The 14197-nt window shown below is 41.0% G+C and overlaps 1 protein-coding gene across 1 annotated transcript in view; it reads left to right on the top strand.

The window, feature by feature from the left end:
• Positions 1 to 459: 459 nt before the first annotated feature.
• The window catches only part of VPS54 (VPS54 subunit of GARP complex), a 53759-nt gene continuing 40021 nt past the window's right edge, over positions 460 to 14197 (top strand). The window contains exons 1-5 of the mRNA XM_065630896.1: positions 460 to 531; positions 987 to 1099; positions 10255 to 10416; positions 11235 to 11476; positions 12959 to 13037. Of these exons, the coding sequence (XP_065486968.1) occupies positions 10281 to 10416; positions 11235 to 11476; positions 12959 to 13037 (457 nt within the window). The 5' untranslated portion in view covers positions 460 to 531; positions 987 to 1099; positions 10255 to 10280. The remainder of the gene's footprint in view (positions 532 to 986; positions 1100 to 10254; positions 10417 to 11234; positions 11477 to 12958; positions 13038 to 14197) is intronic.

Below are 14197 nucleotides of genomic sequence, written 5' to 3'. Positions count from 1 at the left end.
CAGCACCTTGGCTGTGGGGCACCCGCGGGCCTCTCGCACCCTGCGACGGCGGCGCTGCGCTCACTTGTAGGGACGCGCTGCATCACGTGTGGGGCCTCTCGAATGGCAGCGCCTCAGTCGTGAGTCACTCACGGGGCCACTCACGGGGGCACTCGTGGGGACTCCTGAATGACGGCGCCTCGGCCCTGGGACGCTGCGCGGGACGGCCATGGGCACTGGGGGTCACCCCCCAGCCCGGGGCGGGGCGGCGGCACTCCGCTCCGAGGCCTCCCGCGCGGGCCGCCGCGGCTCCTGAGGGGACGGAACCGCAACCCCCGGCGCGGGCGGGCAGCGGCAGCCCCTTCCGCCGGCCGTGGCGGCGGCTCCTCCCCCGGCCGGCGGGGAGAGGCGGTGCCTCGGCCCCTCCCGCCGCCCTCGCTGCCGCCGCCCGGGCCGCTTCCTGCGCCGCGCCGCCCTGCGCGGGGGGGAGCGACGTGTCGCCGCGGAGGCGCCAGCGCCGCGCTAGGCCGCGCCGCCCGCCCGGCGCCGCAGGTAGGCAGCGGGGAGCTCCCCGCCCGGCCGCCCGCTGCCAGGCCGCCGGTGCAGGTGCCTCCCCGCCTCCGCCCGCGGCCGGGGGGAGGGGGGGGTGCTCACGGAGAGCGGCCAGGAAAGTTGAATTTTCCCGGGTGCCCTTTGTCTGTGCGGCCCGGGCGCGGTGAGGGGCGGCCCGGGGCCGTGTGGGGGAGAGGAGGGTGTGAGGGAAGGGGCGCCAACTTCGAGGCGCGGGGGGAGGCTGCACCGTTCTGCATTTTTTTTTTTTTCCCCTGCAAATTTAGGTTTTCTATTTCCATGGTAACCCCCCGGTGGGAAACGGATGGTGTCTGAACTCCTTGCCCATCCCTGGCAGGGAGGCGTTGAAGTGGAAGTGCCAGGGTTAAGCCAGGCTTTGGTGGGCTGCCCTTAACACCGCGGTCGCTGCCGTCCCTCATGCGGGCTGTCCCCCTTAGGTCACCGAGGTGCTGTCCCCCCAGCTCCCAGGCCAGGTGGTTTTCCGTGAGATGCGACAGGGAGAGATATGACGACGGCCTCCCCGAGATACGCCCGGCGTGTCCTTGCTAAGGTACGTCTGGCTCCGCGCGAGGCGATGCCGCGCTCGCCAGGGGTGGATTTTGTGAGCAGCTGGTGTGGGGAAGTAACCTTTGGGGCAAGTGTTTGGGTTTTTTCTCTGTAACATTGGCATGTGACACCCATGTTAATGGTGACTGGGATGGGGAGAGCTGAAGGATTTGTTGGTTCCAAAAAAGCGTTTTTTAGGATTGTGATGGTTCCTGGGCTTATAGACAGTCCTAAAACTGCGTGCATAGACAAATGTAGTTTCTTACCTTTCCTTACTGTAATTTTTCACAGACAGTATGTCATGATTAGAGAGACACCCATATGTGCTTGTAAAATACTGACCTCTTGCATTTTCAACAAAAAAATTAACTTTCTCTCTCTTTGACTGTCCAGTTTTAGCCTTAGTATTTTATTGATTCTCCTTTCCTTCTCCATTTTTCTTAACTTTTCTCAGTACTTAGGATTTCTGTTACAGACCATCAAGTGATCCCAAATGTTTGAAGTACCTGTTTTAAAGTAAATAAAAATATTTAGTCGCTTACTGATTTGCATGTGTGCTTTTGAGAGTTCTAAGTGCAGGTGGTGTATTGACTTCACCGTCTTACTCTATCTGACGGAGTCCTGACCTAGAAGTTGTCCTATGAACTTCTGTGCAGCTGTGCTCCTGTGCAACCACAGCTGCTTTGTGGCCCTGCGAAAAAATACTCTTACTAAAAAACCTGACTGCAGTTCGTTAATTGTTGTTGTGGCTGCAGTAGTTGCTACTTTAGCCTGAGAGCCAGTGTGACTCTTTCCCAAACTGTAGTGTAGACAAAAGCTATAGTTCCCTTGAAATCCTCTGGGCATAGGATGGTGCTTCTGTTGGGTAGGAAAACAATGCCTAAAGTGAATTAGTTGACAGGAGATCTATGGCTGTCTAAGCAAAAGCTGCCATGCATCGTGTGGGCAGCCTCACTAATGAGGTCTGAAGTCACACTGAGGAGCAGCTCTACCTCTCCCATCCCATTTGCTGGTAACAGGATCTGTCCTGGGTGTCCCTGTGTCTTCAGTACTGTCTTTCTCTGTAGTAGGAGTTGGCATGCGTGGAGGATTTTTGCCTTCATGTTGGCAGCACAAACTTCACAGGAGAGGAGTGGGACACACATTTCCAAGGTTGAACAGCAGTATTGTTTGCCTGAGAAGTGTAAGGAGCCACTAGAGAGAGTAGAGAAAGCAGCCATGGACTTGCTTTTTGTCAGTTTGAGTGGCAAGAAGTTGGGAAATGAAATCATGTAGGTATCATTTCTTCTTTTGGGACAGCAACTCTGTGTAGAGGCCACTTCTGCTTTCCTTCTTCAGACTTTGAGGGAAATGAGGACCTGCGAGTTTTTCAAGAAGAGTGAAGGGCCACGAACATCTTATCTGTCTGGCTGGGAGGCTCAGTTTTCTTTTGGTTTCTATATTTTTTTTTAAACACTTTATTTTGCTTATTCCACATTTTGTTTTATGAATATAACATAGAGAAAGGGTGATCATGAGTGTATGTTCTACATATATATGATTAAGTCCAGAGAAATATTTAGCAGCGTGTCTAAGACTCGTCTTCCCCATATTTTTAACTTTTTGTACCCACCTTACCTAGATTTTAAAAAAAGATCTGAGTATTTTTTTCAAATGGTAAAGAATCTATAATGTATTTCTGATGTACTCCAAAATGGCAGATCCATTTATAGATCAGATGTTCCAAAATATTCATCTTTGGATAGAGAAAAGGCTAGGGTATTTCAACTATTAATCTAGTTCTTAAAACAAATAAAGGAGCCACTTTGGACATGGGAGTGTGTGTGTTTAAGAGGTTATTAGAGTTGAAGTAGCATATCTGGTGCTATGTAATATGACAGAGAGTTCCCATCAGTTTTACACGCTTACTGTAAGCAGCGGTGTAAGACATTCCTTTTATTTTTTGGCTTTCTAAATGTAGAATAACCATGCCATCATTTGCGTTATAGGAATATTTATACTTCTTGTAAATGGAAGCTATTCGAGGGATGAAAAGGAAGTGATGTGAATAGAGGTGATCTGTTTCATTTGATCTTCTGTTGGGCAGGTAGTAACACCACAAGAACTATCAACAGATGTGGGTGGCACCCTCTGGTGCTCACCGAGGTGAAGTTTGGATGGTCTTGTTTGCTGAGTACTGGCCCTACAGAGTGATTTACTGCCTCCCGCCAGTGGTCTGGCATTCTATGTCCAGAGCACTTGATAAGACTTGCTATGAGGTATGCTGTGCCTGCTTTTGGATAATCCCTGATCTCAGCTTTTTGCACAATGTCAGAACTACTAAATATTTTTATTTGGCTCTTTCATAGCTACTTGCAGTTTTTCAGGGCTTTGGTAAGGCTTCGGAAAGACATGATTCTCACGAAAAATCACATTTTTAGAAAATTAGTTTCAGATTAACAGATTGAGCCTAACCCCACTGAAGATATCAGGTGGAGAGCCTGCACGAGGAAACCTGCTGTTGATGCGAATTGCTGCCAGCTTCTGTCAAACTCCTATTGTAAAGTCAGGACCTTAGTGTTACGATTTTTGCTGTGGCTGATGCAGTTCTTCTGCCTTCCCTCAAAATGTCACTGCTCTGCGGTCTCTGCTTTTGTCAGACTTCTAGCTGGAATGCCTGACAGGGCTTCTTGGTCTTTGTTCAGATGCAGGTACCTCTGTGGAGCTATACAAGATGCTCATATTTCACCATTTTCCAAGGGGATAATGCACACTGTAATGCTGATGCCTGCAAAAAAAAAAAAGAGTACAAAGTAATTTCTCTCTCATCTTATGTGATAGTGTGGGGAACTAACCACAAGGCGCTTTCTTTTTTGACATATATTTTTACTGCTTTGTTAATTGTTTCTGCATGATTCTACCACCCCTGGCATGGAAGAACTTGGCGCATAATATCTGTAAGAAGGCCTGTTCCTCCAGCACAGAATCTGCCTTCCGATTTCAAATTACTGTTCATCACTTGGAAGTTAGGTTTCCGGATGAAAGGAAGTGCATTTGGTACATTGGGTGTATCACAGATGTTTCGTTTAATCGTTTTATTCAGTACCTGAATAAAAGTGAAATACTAGTTTTAAGGTAGTTTGTCTATAGGGAGATAAATTGCTTTCCAATTTTTGACAAAGTGTTTGTATATTGTACATTTGTATATTATTCTAAATAACGTGTACATGCATTCAGATAACAATATGTTGTTCAGTGATGGGGCTTTTTGGGGTGATTTTTTTCAGAGGATCTGATTCTTGTATTTAAAGAGGTGAAGCTCAACTAAAGTTTGGTGTGTAGGTTTTGTTTGTTCGTTGGGTTTTTTAAAAATTTACTGTTCAGGTGACTTCAGCTGGGGAGGACAAAAGAAAACGGTTCAAAATATAATAATATGAAAATCTGATGCTGTTTTACCATGGCCTGGTAGTTGACCCACAGTGCTTTGCAGTGGGCTTGCAACTATCCTGTTCTTTCTTTGTAGTCAGATTACTTTTTTCTTTGCCTATTGCCCTGCATTGAGAAGAGGATTTTGAGATGGCATTATGAAAAAGTCAATATAAAGGGAGAGTGGTGGCATTACTCTTTAAGCTCTACAAGTGCTTTTGCTTTTTCACAGTCCTCATTATGCAGTTTGCTGAGAAAGTAGCACAGTCTGGCTCAGCACAGTCTGGCTCAGCACTGTCCAAGGAATTGCAGGGTATGCTGGATCGTAACAGTGCGTGTGGCTAAGCAGGGCTGATGAGAAACGGAGATAACTCATATATAGCTTCCTTGTCAGGTTGCTTTCATCCCAGCAAGGCTCATCCATATGGTCATCACTCGTGTTAACTTTGCAGACAAGGTGCAGCCTCAGTGTGGGGACACAAGAATTGGTATACTATTAAAAGATGTGCAGGATGCAGTGAAATAAACACGTGCTCATGAATACAAATACATGTATACTTATGAGGCTTTCAGATTGGCCAGGTGGACACAGACTTCTCGCCAACTTGTGTAAGGAGATTTGGTGTTGAAGCGTGCACCAAATGTAGATGTCCTGCCATAGGGGCAAGTCATAGCTGTCCTCCCACTAGAGCCTCGTCGTCACCCTGACATTCATCTGCTTTCTGCTCTGAAACCCCAGGATGAAAATAGGAGTTCAGAAAGAGCTTGAGTTAGCAGAACAGCTTCCGCAGCGTTAACCTCATTCTCTGAAACTGCTTAAACATTTCTGCTGAAAGCTAACCTTCTTGGCTCCCCTGCTGGGGGAGGGATGTCTGTCTTGTGCCACAGGGGCAAGTGTGGAAATTTTAGCCTGAGGAATTAGCTGGTTGAAAGAAATTAAAAGCTTGTGTTAGTCCAGGCTGGTTCACATTGTCTTACAAAGGGGGTGCGTACTTTGCTCATACCATGGTTTCCTTGTTACAGGGTTAAATCCTGCCGATTTAACAAAAAGATCTGTGTAATGATAGAGTGGGAAACTTAAACTTTTGAAAGCGAAGTATATTAGATCAATAACAGCACATTGTTGGCTGTTGAGGTCCTAGAAGGAATCCCTTGTGCATTTTTCTCTTTTAGTTATGTTTAAGGTATCATTTTCCTTAGTAAGCATATCTGGTATTTATCACTTCTTCTAGAAATGGTGAAATATTTTGCTGTAGCATGACTTGTGGGTGGCTTCTGATGGTTTTGTTCCAAAGGGTGTTGGGTAACCAAAACAGTACTTTAAAATGTTTTGATTTCACTCTGTTGTTCCCAGACAAAGCCACAAAAAGCAGCAGGGACTTCAGCATGCCGTTTGTTTTGACCAAGAAATGTTCATTTTGACCAAGAAAAGCTCATTTTGACAAAGAAATATCTCCTTACCTTTGGGACGCATAGTATACCTCTTGAAAAGTAGATAGTATCCAAGTGTGGCTCGTCATGGACTGTGTGGAATCCTTAAAGGAGAACTTGCTCAGTGTTGTGTGGTCAAGTGGAAGCCCTGGGCTCTTTCCTCTGAGTGCTTAGTGTCTCTTCTTAGATGTCGCTATTTTTGAAGCCAAAATCAAGTTTGGAGAGCAGATTCTATGAATTAGATGAGGGCTGGAGCCAATAAGATCCATCTTCCTGAGTGCCCCTTGTAGTACCAGCTGACTTACCAAAACTGTCGATTGATTCAGCTGAGTTGAAGGTATTAGTAGTAGCTTGTAGATTTATTTTCACTTGGGAGGGAAAGGACAGAGAAAGGAGAAAAATGGGTTTCTCCAGTGCATAAATTGAGACTTACTTCAGGCACCTTGCAGGGATGCTGCTGACTTCATAAATTCTAATTTGTATTGTTAATACATGTTACAGCTTTGCAAACTGAAGTGTGTGCACATGAATATTCCCAGTAAAAAAGTTTAACTCATGTAAAGCTGTTACCTTAAGTAGGAAATACAAAATTGGTTGATAATGCTAATGGAAAACCACTCAATAATGAGGAAGTATGACATTAATATCCATGAAGAGGTGAGGTTTGGTTTGCACTTTCTCTAATATTGTGTTCGTATAGAGATAATACTGGTTGTTTCAGTAGCAAAGACTTACTATCTGAAAAACAAAGTGTGCAAGTAATGCTCAGAATATGGAAAGGCAGTTTCTAAAGAACTTTGTGCTAGTCTTAATACTTGAAAAAACAAGCATGTGCTCAAGAGTTGTAACTGTCCTGTGCAATTACTTCTGAGTAATATGCTTTGTTGTTTGTTGTGCTGCTCTTCTGACTGCTGAAACCTTGAGTGTGAAACGCAAGAGTCAGACAGTAGTCATCACAGAAACAACTACTTAAAATTAATGTGATTAATACATTACTAACTGTGCAGATATTCTGCTTTGCTGACTGTACAGTATCCAAGCATGTGGTTATTACGTTTGTCGTCACAGACATTTTATCACATCCTGTACATCGTATAATTGTGTCGTATCGTAGTCGCTAAGTGTGTTATTGAAAGGGGATTTTTTTTAAATGGAGGAAGCTGTAAGATTGTTGTATTTGAAATACTAATCTTCATTTCTTCAGACTGTAAGAATAATGTAAATTCAAATCATCAAAGCTGTTTTCGTTGTTACAATGGTTGAATTTTTAAAAGTTTTTTTTATGTTATTGACTTGAACAATATTAAGACATTACAGTGACAGTTGTCATTTTTTAACTAAGGAAATTAATATTGTGTGTACAAAAAAGATTTAGTATATTGAAGGCACAATGCCAATACAGCCATAATCCTGTAAGTATTTCCGTCATTACTCATGTATCTAATCCCTAAAGTTTTCTATTGTGTTAGTTTAATACACATTGCTAGACAAAATGTGAGTAAATGATGGGGATTACTGGAGAGAACAGAATTAATCTAACCCAGTTTTAATTGTATATAATTTAAATATTGATGTCATTAAGTTACATAGTTGCATATACGTTCTTCTAAGTAGGAGGCTCAGGGGACTTAAGATTTTATAATTCATTCTTCACAGTTTGTGTAGTTAACTACATTTACCTGCATTTCACTTGCATTTAAGGTGGAATGAGTAAAAATATTCTGCAGCAGTTTTGTTCTATATTAACACCGAGGTGTGTGCTTTTTTTTAGTATGTTTAAATCAGCAAGTTTATATATTGTCGTGTATTTAAAAACGCTGATTCAGAAGGCTTATTATAGATTCATTTGTCTATAAAATGTTTAGTAGCGTAGCACAAGAAACAGCTGTTCTGTTGGGGAATTAATGAAGTTTTTTCAGTTGTCTGCAAGGTCCGCATATGCAGAAGGGCTCAGGTGTAGGGCAGGATTTTTGTCTTCGTGTAGACTTCATAATTTGAATTTAGTTCAGGTAATTCTGTCTAGCTTTGTTTCTCTCTGAAGCTATACTTACTTGGCTAGTTTACGGACTGCAGTTTGAGGAATGCCTGATTTGGGGCAGTACAAGTGCATTTATTCCTGTGCAAATGGGGCTGTTCATTGAGGTTAATTATCTGTTAGGCTCTGACTTATGAAGCTACTAGAATAGCTGTTAACTATGAATAATTTAGCACAGCATCATATTGCATGCCATTTAAGAAGGCCTCTGCCTGTGAATCCTTATATCTCGTTGAAATCCACTCAACAGTGTGAAGGTTACTGCTTGCATTGATATTTTGTTGTACTCTCTTAATTCTGTTTTAAGATCTGTCATTTTACAAAGGCAATGTGAGTATTTCATGGTGACAAGTAATTACCTGTGCAAGAGTAGGTATAGTTTGTTTTTGAAAAGCTGAAGTATTGAATTAGTTTTCAGTGTTAAATTGTCTTTTAAATTTATTTTAAATCTTGGACTGGCATAATGCAGTTAGCATTTTCTTCACTGAGATTTATGTAGTTGAGACAATTCACATCTTAGAATATACTTTTAGGCAATACTTCATTGTGGGGGGGATAGGCTTGCAAGCAAGAGTACAAGATTTCAGTGCTTTCTACAGATTGCCTTAGTTGCTCATACATCTGGCTAGAGCAGACTGTGTGTCATATTACAGAGGCTTTTTCAGGAGAAAAACTGCAAATATAGAACTTCGAAGCAGTCCCAAAGGCAGATAAATTAACCGTATGCCTTTAGGAGACTTGAGCATTATAACTTAGCACTGGATGTGTTTTTTAAAAATGCTAAAATATAGTGTTTTGTCATTATCATAAACAAGATTTTTCACAAGAACACCCCAAAATGTAAGGGAAGCGCTTAATAAAGAAAGAATTAGCTTTGGAAAGCAACCCTTTAGAAAGGGTTCTTGTCTGTTTTCACCCCTTTTAAAAGTCCCTTCTAAAAATGACAGTGGAAGCATGTTATTGTCCTTGTCTTGTGCATTGTCAGGCAGAGAGGCAAGGGACCGTCAGCAGTGGCACCTGATGGACAGCAGATTGGCCACAATACGTGCTCACGGCATTTGTTAGTCTTTATGGGCCTGTTCTCTAGGATGTTCTATTACAACTGTACGTATCTTAACTCATCTTTAGGAATTTTTTGTAGGACACGTCCAACCTTGTTTAGAAAGCAGAACATTTTTTTTCCAAATGAGATTTTCTGTAATATTTGTGATGCTGTTAGAAGTTGACAGGGTGACGTACAGTTGTCCCTTGGTGCCTGCTTCAGCGATTGAAGATAAAATAGCCTTTTATCTTTTTGTGCTCCTTCACAGGGTCGTAAGTAATTTAGGTCTCCCTTAACGGTTGGTAAATGTTAAGATCTTACTAGATGTGTTTATTTCTCTTTAAAGGCAAGGATTCAGATCGGTCCCTTTAAACAGGCACTCTTTGAGCTGTACATTATGGGTCTTTTTTAATAAACTCTCAAATACTTCTGCAGTTTACTACTGACTCAAACGATACTTCGATGGAAATGCAGCTTTGTTTACAGGTGGAAAGAACTCATTATGTTGCTCAGCCCTCGTGTAAAATTTTTAAGGTTGATTATTTTCAAATTGGGAGCTTGAAATTCAATGGAAAAGTAGTTGGACTTTCCTTGCTCCTGAGCTTTTTGATCTGTGTTTTAATTGTCATCTTTCTGCAATTGCTTTTTATGTTGAAATAAACTCTATTTATAGACAGCCATGAAAAGCTGAATTGCCATTTTTCCTGCTTCAAGTGATAAAAGATGCCTGTGTTCTATATATGGCACGTGCTTGTGCTTTTCTGGTATTTGTGGTATGCTCGTATTCTTCAGATTCTGATTTGTCTGAAATCTGATTATCGTTTCAGTTACTATAAATCATTAATGATATATTCTATCTGCGGATAGCTGTTGCTGGGCTTGTCTGAATCACAAATGTAGGTTGCAGACCTCCTTTGGAAAAAACAGTGCACCTCCTGTTGCTGAGGTCCTGGCATTTTTGTTCTGTTGGTTTTTTTTTTTTTTTAAAACATGTGATTTTATTCATGCTGTGTGCAAGAACAAGCTATCCTCCAAACCTAGAGGCATGGGAGGAACCAGACTATAAAGTTATATTCTGCCTTTTATTGTTGTATTTAAAATAAACTTTTCCCTGTTGCTGTTGAAATGTGTCAGTTAAAGTGTTGCAAGTTACAAAATACTATGTAGCTGATGGAGTGCCATTGTTTTGATACAATCCCTAACCAGAATGTTAATAAAGAGGTTGTATTTATTGTTTCTTATTTAGCTTTTACCAAGTGGTGATTTTATGCAATGGCATCAAGCCACAGTTCTTCACCAGTGCCTCAGTCAAACAGCAGTGATGCTTTCTTCAAAAAGGAAATGGACACCACCAAACACTTTCGACCTGTGCAGTCACTGCCTGATGTGTGTCCCAAGGAACCTACAGGTAATGTCCATCTCAAGGAGAATGAAAATGCAGTTAAATTTGCTAATGCATTTACAATTGTTCAGTCAAATTTTCTTGTATACTGCCTGTAGTGTACTAAGCCATAGTCTTATTTCAAAGTGTGCTGTAGTTCTACTTTATACCACCCTTTGGAGCAATGGGAGAGTCTTCCCATTTGCAGCTTGTTTTTACATGTCCACATTATAGCTAGGATCTTGTTTGTATGATTCCACAGTATGGCTATGATCTGTAGCACAGACAAGAAGAGAGTATATTCTGTCAGAGCCTGTAAAAATCCTGTCCAGTGTGCTTGGAGTCTAGCTGCATCACTTCTGTGAAACACCCCAGCCCTGTTACCGTGGGAAATGAGACCAAGACCTGTCTCTAGCACTATCGTAAAACCAGGTTTTGGTCACAATTGTAGCTGCTGTGGTATACTAAAGCTTAGTTTATAAAAAGGGGTAGGTGGGGCGGGATCTTAAGAATTATGAAATATCATGCTAACAAATTTCAACTGTTATTCTGATAGAGTTCAGATTATTGAAAATATGTTTGTGGTTGGAATTTTTTCTCTTCAATACAAGCTAAGGATGTTGAGCTAAATAAATTTTTAATGAGTATGAACACAGCACTGTGTTCAAAACTTGTGTTAGTCAATCTGGTAGAAGAAATGCAAGTTGAAGTGTTGCAGAAGGAGAATATTATGAGTCTTTTGCATTTTTAGTTGTGAAAATATAGTTTGCTTAAGAACTGCATTTTAGCAAAAAATACAACTTTGTTTCTCACCTTAACAAACTGTCTTGTCTTCTGTGCTGCAGGCGATTCCAGTAATTTATGTGACAGCCCATCTCTAGTTGTGGATCAGCACAGATGGACTATTTATCATTCCAAAGTCAATCTCCCAGCAGCACTAAATGATCCTAGGTTAGCAAAAAGGGAATCTGATTTCTTTACAAAAACATGGGGAGTGGACTTTGTGGACACTGAAGTCACGCCTTCATTCTACCTCCCACAGATCACCAAGGAACATTTTGCATTATACCAACAGGAAGTCACTCCGGTAAGAACCCAAAATTAGTTACACATAGTACTAGGGGCTAGAAGGAGGTTTGAGATCCTTCTGTTTAGAATTGTCCCTGCTAGTAGTCCATCAAACAGTTAGCTGACAATTTGCTCTTCAGTGCTTGTTGAGTCTTCATTAGGTATTTCTTATTTTATAATCTCAGTATTCGTATTATGGAAAATGCTGTCTAAATTATTTCAAGGCAGTTTCTGTTGTGTTGCTTAGTTTTTTTGCTTTTGTTTTTTTAAAATTTGTGTTTCTGAATACTGACCTCTGTGCCAGGGCTTACAGTTCATATTTATTCATTCTGATTATGAATTCTTTTTCTGTAAGGATGATTTGATTGGACTCTATAGCGCAACATAGCATTTTCAGACCTTTGGATCAAATATAAAACATGACTGTGCTGCAAGGGTTGGAGAGGTTTTTTAAGAGACTCTGATGTAAACATTTATATATGAAGCTCTTAAAACTGTAAATAGGCCTATTATCTCAATGATTTCTTTTGTAACAGGCAAGTTTAAGCTACATCTAAGGACACCAGGGCCAGTAGGAGACTTCTACAAACTCTTAAAATACAGGTGTCAGTAAGTATTTAGTATTCTTTTTTTTTTAACTGAAAGAACGTGTAGAAGTCTCCCACTGTTTTCTGCTTCCTTGGTTTGTAACTTTATTTTTTTTGCTGTTACAGAATCGGCTGCAGGAAGTGTTACTTGTTTAAATCATAGTTAAACTATGTGAAAGGGAATTGTCTGTAACTGAACTATTGCCATTAGTTCACACATTCAACAGTTAAAACATTTAAGAGCTCATCTGTTAAAATTAGTGTGTAATGCAGTGACTGCTAAATGAAAGATTTTGGGATGAGGGAACAGACCCATGATGTAGCTTCTGGTGGAGATCTAGCTGTTATAACATTGGTGTTCTTTAGAAATGTAATTTCTTACCGCTATGGTCTCTCGTGTTTTTTACACCTGTAATTAAAAAAAAAAATAATTTGAAGCTCAGCATGACAAAGCAAGATGTGTGGTTTCAGCAAGGTACTCATTAGTAAGATGTGGAAGCAATTTCTACTTTGGTCTGATTTAATTTAGCAATGAAAAAGCATTCGTTGAGTGTTAGTGCAATTTGTGGATTAGACAGCAAATAAATGTTTGGATATGTAATTACAATTGATCTATGGTTATATCTCATTACGCAGACAAGTTATTACACCTCTTCAATAACTTTTGTTGTTCATTTTCTCTTGAGATATAAAGATGCAGAAGAAGCAACATATTGACTACAAGTTGAAATTTTTGGTACCTTTCAGCTGGACAAAGATCATCTGAAAAAAATACTATTGTGAACTTGTCAGAATTAATTGACATAACACAGTTATGTTTCACTGAAAATGTTCTCAGTGTACTGATTCAAAGAAAAAAAGTGGGGGTTTTTCAAGCCTCAGAATAATTCTTTAATATATTTTCTCTTTTACAGAGAGAGAAGGTTCATGAAAGATGCAAGAATATTTGTACTCCTAAAGATACCTTTGACAGGACACTATTACACACGCACGGTACAGTCATAGCCTTCCTCTAGTCATGAAGAAGTAGTTTCTTTTTGTATCAGTATCTTATAGCATTCAATAATGAATACTATGATACACTGATCATCTCCTTTAATTGCTGGAGTGCTTCATGTGCAATGATAGCTGCTGCTGATTTCTTTGTAACAATAATTGAAATGGTTGGCTAGAAGTATTCATGACCACTGCTAATATTTTATAGGTCAAAATGCCTGTGATACCTGCTTGTAAACTTTCCTTGGCCTGTTTGCATTCATGGCAGGTCATTATGTCTCCAGCAGTGTTTTCTTTAACTTCCTTTTATTTAAGATCCGTTGAAACTGTTGCGTCAAATTTCTAGCAGCTGTTGACTTTGAGATGAAGAATATACGGTGGTGGGCTCTGTCGTCTTTACGCTCTCTTGTCAGATATTTAAAACCATTGATAAGATCCCCCGTGAACTTTTCCAGGCTAAACAGTCTCATCTCCCTCAGCCTCTCATATAAAAAAATGCCCTGGTCTCTTAATCATCTTTGTGGCCCTTCACTGGGCTTGTTCCAGTACATCTAGGTCTGTCTTGTACTGGGGAGCTTGGAACTGGCCACACTGTTCCAGATGTCTCACTAGTGATGAGTGGAGAGGGAGATCACTTTCCCTCAACCTGCTGACAATGCTCTGCCTAATGCAGGCCAGGGTGCTTTGCCGCAAGAGTGCACTGCTGGCTTGTGGTCAGTTTGTTGTCTGCCAGGTCCCTCTCTGAAGGGATGCTTTCCAGCCTCTAGACTGGATGTTCTGGTGCCTGAGGTTATTCCTTTCTAGGTGCAGGACTTTGCACTTTCCTATGTTGAACTTCATGAAGCTTCACTCTGACCAGTTCTCTGGTTAGTATTTCTCTGATTACTGTTAGCAAAGACTACTCGGCAAATTTCTTTTGGTGTCCCCAGCTGTAGCAAGGCTGAATTTTGAGATTTTAAGGAAGTAGTTCAGCTAATACGGAACTGGAGAAAGGAAGGCGAGAAGCAAAATTACAAGATAAGCAAAAGGATAAGAAACACTCACAACCTGGAGCAAACTTTTAATATTTAATTTATTTTAATGTATTTTCAGAAAAATATTGGCACAAAAGGGTTCATTTACCAATCACTGTTTGATCAGGCTTGTCTGTATCAATG

This window comes from Caloenas nicobarica, chromosome 3 (assembly GCF_036013445.1).
Source record: "Caloenas nicobarica isolate bCalNic1 chromosome 3, bCalNic1.hap1, whole genome shotgun sequence".
Taxonomy (NCBI): domain Eukaryota; kingdom Metazoa; phylum Chordata; class Aves; order Columbiformes; family Columbidae; genus Caloenas; species Caloenas nicobarica.
The sequence above is the reverse complement of the archived record's forward strand: the minus strand, read 5'-3'. Positions and strand labels throughout refer to the sequence as shown.